The following is a 9609-nucleotide window of genomic DNA, read 5'->3' on the forward strand; positions in this document are numbered from 1 at the left end:
ATGTTCACCATAAAGCCATTTAGGTTTTGGAACATAGAAAAAATCATTTAGGTGCTGGAAGGTAGATATTGGAAGGTAGATAAAGGCATTTAGGTATTGGAAGGTAGATAAAGGCCTTTAGGTATTGGAAGGTAGATAAGCCATTTAGGTATTGGAAGGTAGGTATCGGATGGTAGATAAAGCCATTTAGGTATTGGAAGGTAGATATTAGAGCCATATAGGGATTGGAAGGTAGATTAAGCGATTTACATATTAGAAGGTAAATAAAGTCATTTAGGTATTGGAAGGTAGCTTTCCATAACCATGTCTGGTGAGTGCATCATTGTGGTGATGCAGACCAATATGTCATTGCCTTTCTTGGTGAAAAACCAAAATTATACAGCAATTATTTTTATACATTCAGCTTGTTTTTCAGATGAAACGCCAGCTTTTTACACATTTGTGATTCACGAACCATTGCTCACACAATCATCGAACTGGGACCACTATATATCTTCCACACATTGGGAAAAGTTATGGACAACATATGCATATCGATAAATATGTGCTGTGCTCTACCGAAATGGTTGTCATATCGAACCTATCCTTTTGAGGAACTAAACCTGAATCCGTATGGTATTACCAGTTTTATGTTTGTCATTGATAGCTCGTCATTAATAAATGTGTAAAATCATGGCACTTCATCCTCCACCTGACAACTTATTACTCGATAAACACATCATGCGATCTATGTATACCAATGTACGTTTACATCATTGGGCCTTTTTAAACTATCAACATTGACATATGTATATATATATATATATATATATATATATATATATATATATATATATATATATATATATATATATATATATATATATATATATATATATATATATTGATTGGAGGATTTGAAGGTCAGGATTCATATTGGTGTAAGGTGGAACACAGCAGTAAGTATGCAACCTTTTACTAATTTGCATCTATATATATATATATATATATATATATATATATATATATATATATATATATATATATATATATATATATTCCAAAAACATTTACGAAATACTCATGCACCTTCACAATAAATACATTGCATTAACAAATGTTTCCGATGACGTATGGGACCATAAACTCGTGTCTTTTGCAGCAGCATGTAAAGCAAATGAGGCAACCAATGTTTGCGGCGATGGTCGCCCAAAGCAGGTTTTATTGACTATGCGTTATAATGACATCCTGTAACACATACACGCCTTCTGTCCTCAATTCTCAAACTGAAGGTACAAAGTGAGGAGGAGAGGACTCTAGTGAGGGGCGTGGTTAAGGCTCCGCCCCTGAGCGACCCCTTTATAGACCTTACGGGCCGTGTAGCTGCGCCGTTTGTTCGCGGCGCTCATTCCGTACGGGGCGCTTTCACTTTTCATCAGTATATTAGTTCATTAGTTTCTCTAACCATCCATTCATCCATCCATCCACTTCTCCCTCCAACCCCTCCCCCTCCCCCGTCCCTCTCCGACTGAGTTTCATCGGCAGATCTGGCCATGGCGTTTCTCCAATTGGGATACCCCTACCTGTCTGGGTCTCCACCAGCCTTTGGCTCGTCCGAGTCGAATGGCTCGATGACTCCCACACGCCTAGCACCGGACGGGTCTGGTCCTGCCGCGACTTCGCTCCTCGGACTATATGGCTCATCGTACGCCGGGCTGGGCTATGCCGCTCTGGTGCCGTACTCTGCGGCTGAGCTGGCTCTCTACGCACATGTCCAGCACCCTTCTGTCAGAGTGGAGTAACGGGGAAGGGGAGGGAGGATGAAGGAATGGGAGGGGGGGGTACAATCTGGATGCTTCGTCGACCAGACGTTGTCAAATCTGCTTTTAACGGCCAGTTTCGTGCACGGCCTGCCAGAATGTCCGGACAAAATGTGTCCAATCTGGAAACTCCGGATCAAATGAGGAACGAACGTCTCACGGAGGCGGAAGCAGATCACCTGATGGTCCAAATTATCTGATGGGCGTTTGGCGCACAGCCCATGTACCTGTAACGTGTGTGACCTGTGCTGTAACAGCCTATCTTGTGGCATGTGCGGTCAACATGTTTGGCTTTTCGTCCTGTGTGAATGAGCTGTGCGCATCACACGTAATTTCGGAACCATTCCCTTTACTTTAACGGTGGTTGATGATTGACGGTAACTAACTTACGGATATATGAAACTTCCAGGGATGTCCCCATGGCACCATTATATGTTATAGCCATGGTTATTAAATAAATGGTTAAATACTTGTACAGCTAAACAAAAATGCGTTATACACAGGGATGAATGGTTTTATTGCTAAATCAAAACGTGTTACAGTATATACATAGTTAAATAAATGATTAAACCAACACGCATTATATACACTTGTATTGCTAAATCAATACGTGTTATATACATTCGGTAAATAGCTGGTTAAACCAATATGTGTGATATACATGGTGAAATAGATCGATAGTTCAAACAGTGTGTGATTATTAGTTAAACCAATATGTGCTCTATAATAATTATTGCTATTTATTAAGGGCACTTATCTGTCAATAAAGACATTCATATACATGGCAAAACCAATACATGTAACTCGGTAGATATTTAAACGAATACATGGTTAAATTGACAGTTAAACCAATACATGTTTTATACATCTTTAATAGGTGGTTATATCAACTAAAATGTGTTATATACATGGTTAAATAGATGGATATTTTAACTAATATATGCTATATACATGGTTAAATGGTAAAACCAATAGATGTAACTCGGTAGATCTTTAAACTAATACATGTTATATACATGGTTAAATAGACAGTTAAACCAATATGTTATATACATGTTTAAGAGATGGATATATAAATACGTGTTATATAGACGGATATTTAAACTAATATGTTGTATACATGTTTAATGGATATTTAAACTAATACTTGTTATATACATGCTTAAATAGACAGTTAAACCAATAAGTGTTATATATATATATATATATATATATATATATATATATATATATATATATATATATATATATATATATATATATATATACGTGTTATATACATGGCTAAATGGATGGATATTTAAACTAATACATATTATATACATGGCCAAATAGATGGATATTTAAACTAATACGTGCTATATAAATGGCTAAATAGGTGGATATTTAAATGAATACATGTTTAATAGATGGATATTTTAATTAATACATGTTATATACATCTTTAAGAGATGGATATGTAAATGAATAAATGTTATAGACATGGCTAAGTATATGGATATTTAAACTTAAACGTGTTATATACATGGTTAAAAAAACAGCCATTTTTCCCTGCTGTGCAGGGGTTAGCTTTTCTTGAGGCAATGTTTTATGGCCGATGCCCTTCCTGACGCCAACCCTGGTCGCCTCTTTTGACACACAGGGATATGGTACACCTATTCTAACTAAGGCATACACTGGTACTCATTTTGCCGACCTCGGAAGGATGACAGGCTGAGTCAACCCCCTGTTGTTAATTCAGCAGCCAACGGGGCTTGAACTCAGGACCTTTGGATCCCAAGTCAGCCACCCTAACCACTAAGCTAACCACTAAGCCAACACCAGTCAATATATACATGGCTAAATATATGGATATTTAAATGAATACATGTTATATACATGTTTAATAGATGGATATTGAAATGAATATATGCTATCATGTTTAATAAATGGGTATTTAAACTAATACATGTTATATACATGTTTACTAGATGGATATTGTAATGAATATATGCTATCATGTTTAATAAATGGGTATTTAAACTAATACATGTTATATACATGTTTAATAGATGGATATTGAAATGAATACATGTTATATACATGTGTAATTGATGGATATTTAAATGAATACATGTTATATATATATATATATATATATATATATATATATATATATATATATATATATATATATATATGTTTAAATGAATACGTTACATACATGGCTAATTAGATTGATATTTAAACTAATACATGTTATATACATTCTGAATACATGGCTATTTAAATGAATACATGTTGTATACATTCTAAATAGATGGCTATTTAAACGAATACATGTTACATACATGTTTAATAGATGGATATTTAAATTAATACATGGTTAAATAGGTGTATATTTAAACTTAAACGTTTTATATACATGGATAAATATATGGCTATTCAAACTAAAACATGTTATATCGATGGTTATTTGATGGATATTTAAAATACGTGTTATATACATGGTTAAGTCTAACTTAAAATCCTTTCCTTTTTGGGGTGGAAAAAAAAATTCCGAAATAATAATGTTTTAAAACATCACTGGATAAAAGGCAGTGCATATTTTGTATGTGAGGGTCATTCAAAATGTCCTCTGAGAAAGATTAGGTATTCATAATAGTCCAAGCTTTGCCTGAAGAATATAATGAGGGATAGTATAAAAGGTAGCATAAATATAGCTTTACTAATCATAGGTATAAAACTAATTAAATTTTTGTGTGTACCTCAATTGTATAACTTTCTGAATGATATACATTACCTATTTAAACAGAATGGGCCACAAAAATGTGACAAGTTTGAAATAGTAATTTTATACCACACCATTGTAGCCCACCATGTACATGAAATGGCTGCAAGTTAGGTGGATTAGTTGAAGACTCGCTTTTTCACTCCAACTGTGTGAGTTCAGATGCACAATTGTAGAGGTGAAGTGGGTTTCATCAATACTAAACAATGACCAAAATCCTGAAATGAGATGCAAGACTGTCAGCTGACGTATGGTTGATTTATAGAGGGTCAACTACCTTTCTGTGCACTGGATTGTTTATATTTATTTTTTTTATCAAGGCATGAAATTGCGAGTGATTATAATATGGAGAAATGAGCATGGGTTTCTGTAGTGTGTGCAGGATTCTCCCTGCAAGGTTCATAGAAAGTTTGTTGGCAATGACTGAGCATCTGCGAATGGATCCAATGAAGTCACTTTGAAAACAAAAGCCATGCACAGACTCTTTATTAACATCTTCTTCTTTTAAAGGAGGAATCTTGTGCCATTGCAGAATGGATGCTCAGTTTGCTTTAATTGCATGTCGGTCAGATTTGTATAACTCAGCATTGCTAACTCAATGTAACATGATCCTTTTCTCTCACCATTTTGATTGGGCAGGGTACACAGTATGAATTGAAGGATGTGCCGGGATCTCCGCACGCTCATGCCTACCTCACGCAGCACGGCTCGCATGCAGCGCTTGCTGCCTACTACAACCCATATGGGGCGCATGCGGCCGGGCTGGGGTCACACCTGACTCCGGGAGCCGAGCCTGGAAGGGTGAGCAAGACTGCAAGTCGAGAGAGCACGAGCATGCTCAAGGCTTGGCTCAATGAGCACCGCAAGAACCCGTACCCCACCAAAGGAGAAAAGATAATGCTCGCCCTGGTTACAAAGATGACCCTCACGCAGGTCTCCACATGGTTTGCGAATGCCCGGAGACGACTCAAGAAGGAAAACAAGAGCAGTACATGCTGGGGTTCCGGATCTGAAGGGCGAGGGGTCGAGGCACCCTCCAACACGAGGAGGAGCGATTCTGAATCGGAGGAGATCGATTTGGAAAGTGTGGATATTGATCCACTTGAGTCACTTCAAGGGTCCGAGATGACCATCCGTGGGTCCCAAACTGAGGTGCTGGAGCCGGACAGCATTGAGACCACTCAGGAAACAGATGAAAGGCTTCCTTTGGACTTGGCCCTCACCCATCGTCATGGGCCAGGAGGCGAAGAAGTGGTGACTGAGGTTGTTCCTGGAAATGGAAGCGATCTCGAGACTATCTCAGAGTGGGATGGAGCGGCAAGGGAAAGGCACAAAAATGAAACTGACATGGAGTGTGCTGAAGCTCAGAGGTCCCTCTGTCCATCGTCACCTCCACTACAGTGCCCTCCGGTCTTGAGAGCTGATCAGAGACTTCTGGTGGAGGTGAAGCCCAAAATATGGTCGCTCGTCGAGACAGCCACCAAGCCAGACCATGCAGTGCGGTCAGTTGTGGGGGAAACCACCACAGGGGACTCCGGTGTTGAGGACTGTGGTGCGTGGATAGACCCCCAAGCTCCCACTCGGGTCCAGCTCCCACGTTTGTACAAATTCAACGATGGTATTACGTTTGTTCCCAAATGTATGTGATTTGAGCTCATTGTTACTCCTGCCCCCACTCCCTACCCGGACTTTAAGAGGTTATGTCTCCCCATCCAGCTCTCAGCGATAACAATATGTGGTCTGAGCGGGTCGTTAGTGGTCGTTGGAATGATGATGGTGGTGACAGCAATTGGGATGTATAGCGCCGAATAAGAAAGCATTATTTTTGTGAGTGAAGTTGAAAACCGGACATTAAAATTTTACTTCTGGGTACTCATGCGCCCGATGATGAAAACCGAGTTGTGATCCAGTTGACAATGGTCGATCAGTAAGTGTGTGGCTTAACATCGAGGTGTATAATAGTAATGGTGGTTGTTCAGTTAAAATTGCTGAAAAAGGGCAACATTGAAATAATAATATCGTTTTATTGACTTTGCATATCAGGCCACAGACTTACTGATCAAGTCATTATTGATACACACGGTATGAAGGAGCTACTATTCATGCCATTGAGTATATTTCATCAATATATGAGTATTAACAGGATAGCTCAGATGTCGTGTACTCACTTTTGACCTGTCTAGCCTAGGTTTGATTCCCAACCTGATTGCAAATTGTCGGAATGGTGTTTCTTGGGTAGGACACCGCCCTCCAAAAGTGACCTTACCAGCTGGCTGTCCCATTTGCTAGCACTCGCTGGTGGGTAGACGTTAAAGATCTCATGGTGCCTTTCAAACTTCTGAAAGAGCAGGCCATTATGTACCCGTACCCTGGCCACATTCCAAATTGCAGCCCCAATCTTTCCACGGACGTCAAGCCCTGCCAGCTAGCCGGTTTGTGAAGGGTTGTGCTGATTCCACACGGGCTATGGATCTTCGACCTCAGAGAACACTGAACAACTGGAGATGAAGAACAAGCGCCGCCGACCCCAACTAATGGAATGTGGTGAAAGGTGGTGATGATTGTACGATTATTAACATTAAGCATTTATATACTATAGTATACTCCAGTATAGTGATGGTGCACTTTAGTATTTTTGCACTTTCTTTGTTGTGCAAGACGGATTTTTCCCAAGTGTTCCTGTCTTGCATGGTTCGATGATCTACATCAAGAAAGCCCTTTCAATGGACACGAGTGAGTCCTACTTGCTATAAATTAAATGTCATCAACACAAGTTCCTTACTTAGTGGGGAAATAAAGTTAATTATTGGATTAGGAAAGCAGTAAATATCATTGAACAATAACGCAATTGGCATATAGAGTATAATTATACATAAGCCTGCTTCGTCTCTATTGCGAAGGTTACTTTTTTGTGGACTTTCTAAACAATCTTCATATTCAAAGGATATCGAACAAAACTTTCACTACTTGGTGTATTTGCACAGTTAAGAAAGACAACAAATTCCTGGATGGATTAATCCCATAACATGAGGGTGTTAGGACTGCCGAAAAAGATTAATGGAAAAGTTTGACATTGCCTTGCCAGTGGTAGTAGTTTTGGTAAGAATTTGTAATTTGTTCAGGATGCTTGTGATAACTCACCTACTCTTCACGAAAGACTCACTGGGATCTTTAGCATCCATCAACTAATGCTAGTAGACAGTATGCCCAGCTCAACGTCCATCTGAGGGATGGCACCCTTTGTGAACTGAAGCTCAGCGGGCGAAGCACCAATCCGACAGTTTATAGTCGGGCCGGGAATCGAACCCCGACGACGTCTCAGAGGTCGGTATAGGTGCACAACCCCTACATCGTCTTGTTGGACTATAATGTCTTTATAGAGGGTCATCATCATTTCGTATGTAGCCTGTGGCTTCTGGTTGCATCATTGCTGGGAGTGTGACTGTGCCGCTGATGCAGTGTCGCATCATTTCCAGTAAGCTTGTGTTCATTTTGCCAACGTCGGAAGGATGACAGGCCGCGTCAACCCGCCTGATGTTATTGAACTGAATGACAGATACTCCAATTCAAGACCCTAAGATTTTGAGCCAGCCACCTTAACCGTGAACGGTTTTCATCACGCTTTACAGACTAATGCCAATAATTATATTCCAAATCAAGTTCATGATTTATGTCATTTGGCTGTGGAGATACAAATAAATACATTCAATACACGAGGATGATCAATAAGTCCACAGCTTGACATGAATTAAACCTTTTCCTTTATTTATTTAAAGTCCTGGAGGTGTAGGTACGTGTGTGTTCTTTGGAGTAACAGGGATTCCAGTCTGAGCTTTCATCCTGCAAGGAACTTAATAGGTTGAAACGCTCAGATAACTTGCCGATTTAGATATCAAATTTTATAAATGAAAAAAAATATATTGCTACGTGTTGCATATTCACCGTTATTTATAATTCGCTACACATTCATAACATATGGTGCAAGTTATAGAAAGAAATAAAAATAAAAACACGAATGACACGTCCCACCCAGGACAATCGCGTACAATTCAAATGGCATGCATTCCAATTGTTCCTGCAACTTCTCGAATTTAATAACATTTCGAATTGCAACAAACGACTTCAGAATAACAACATTAAATTCATCTCACTATCTGTACTATACAGAGATGTTTGTCTGTCTGTCTGTGTATGTGTCGCCATTTTTGGAGGAGATGGCCGAATGGATTTTCGTCAAACTTTCAGAGGTTCGTCAGTGAGTGCCAGGGAAAAGTTTTTTTTTTTGAAAATTTTGTCAAAAAAGTTGGACTTTTTGTATTCTTTTTTATTTTTATTTTTTGAAAATCGCTCTATAGTGCCTCAGCCTTTGTAGCTATGTGTAGGGTGATATTAAATGATCCCTGACCCCATTCCATAGTGGGTGGTGTTTTGAAAAAAAAATAAAAAAATAAAAAAAAAAGTTGAAAAACAAAATTTGATTTCTTCGAAATGCAAACAAGATTACAACAGCACCGGGCAACGCCAGGTACCCCTGTTGGTACGTTATAGTTCAACGGATAAAACGAGTAAACCACAGGACGATATTTATCTACCTGATGGAAGAGCCATCTGTCTGTATGTTGTCACCATTTTTCTCAAAGATGGCTGAAAGAATCTTCGTCATCCTTTCAGAGGTTCATCAATGAGTGACTGGGAGTGTTTTTAGACAAAAAACATTTTTTTTGAAAAAAGTTGAATTAAAAAAAAATCACTATTGTGCTGAAGCGTTTATTGCTCCGTGAAAAGTAATATTAAATGATCCCTGACCTCATTATTTTATGGGTGTAGGGAAGTGTTTTCGGCACTCACAAAAAGATAGACCGGGCAACCCTGGGTACTCCTGCTAGTTGTCAATGAGACTTTCTGAAGTGCATCAATGACCATCAGTCACCTCTAGAAACTTCAAGATCAACCAATGTACCACTTTGCTGCTTGTTGGCTACATCATCGAGCGGGACTGGTGCAGGTCCAAAACTTCTCGTGGGGGTGCAAAGGTGCTTA

The 9609-nt window shown here is 38.9% G+C and overlaps 1 protein-coding gene across 1 annotated transcript; it reads left to right on the top strand.

Annotated features, from left to right (window-relative positions):
* Nucleotides 1-1334: 1334 nt before the first annotated feature.
* On the top strand, nt 1335-9186 carry LOC147021582 (iroquois-class homeodomain protein irx-1-B-like). The gene is made up of 2 exons (XM_085891681.1): nt 1335-1772; nt 5209-9186. The coding sequence occupies exons 1-2, from the start codon at nt 1533-1535 to the stop codon at nt 6214-6216; spliced, it is 1248 nt and encodes a 415-aa protein (XP_085747807.1). The 5' UTR covers nt 1335-1532; the 3' UTR covers nt 6217-9186.
* Nucleotides 9187-9609: the final 423 nt, after the last annotated feature.

Source organism: Eptatretus burgeri, chromosome 8 (genome assembly GCF_056783735.1).
Source record: "Eptatretus burgeri isolate ZD-2024b chromosome 8, Ebu_testis_v1, whole genome shotgun sequence".
Taxonomy (NCBI): domain Eukaryota; kingdom Metazoa; phylum Chordata; class Myxini; order Myxiniformes; family Myxinidae; genus Eptatretus; species Eptatretus burgeri.

Coding starts and splice junctions, on each gene's coding strand:
- LOC147021582 (XM_085891681.1), top strand. CDS start 1,533: ATGGCGTTTCTCCAATTGGGATACCCCTACCTGTCTGGGTCTCCACCA. Junction 1,773..5,208: donor TCCAGCACCCTTCTGTCAGA/GTGGAGTAACGG, acceptor TTGATTGGGCAG/GGTACACAGTATGAATTGAA.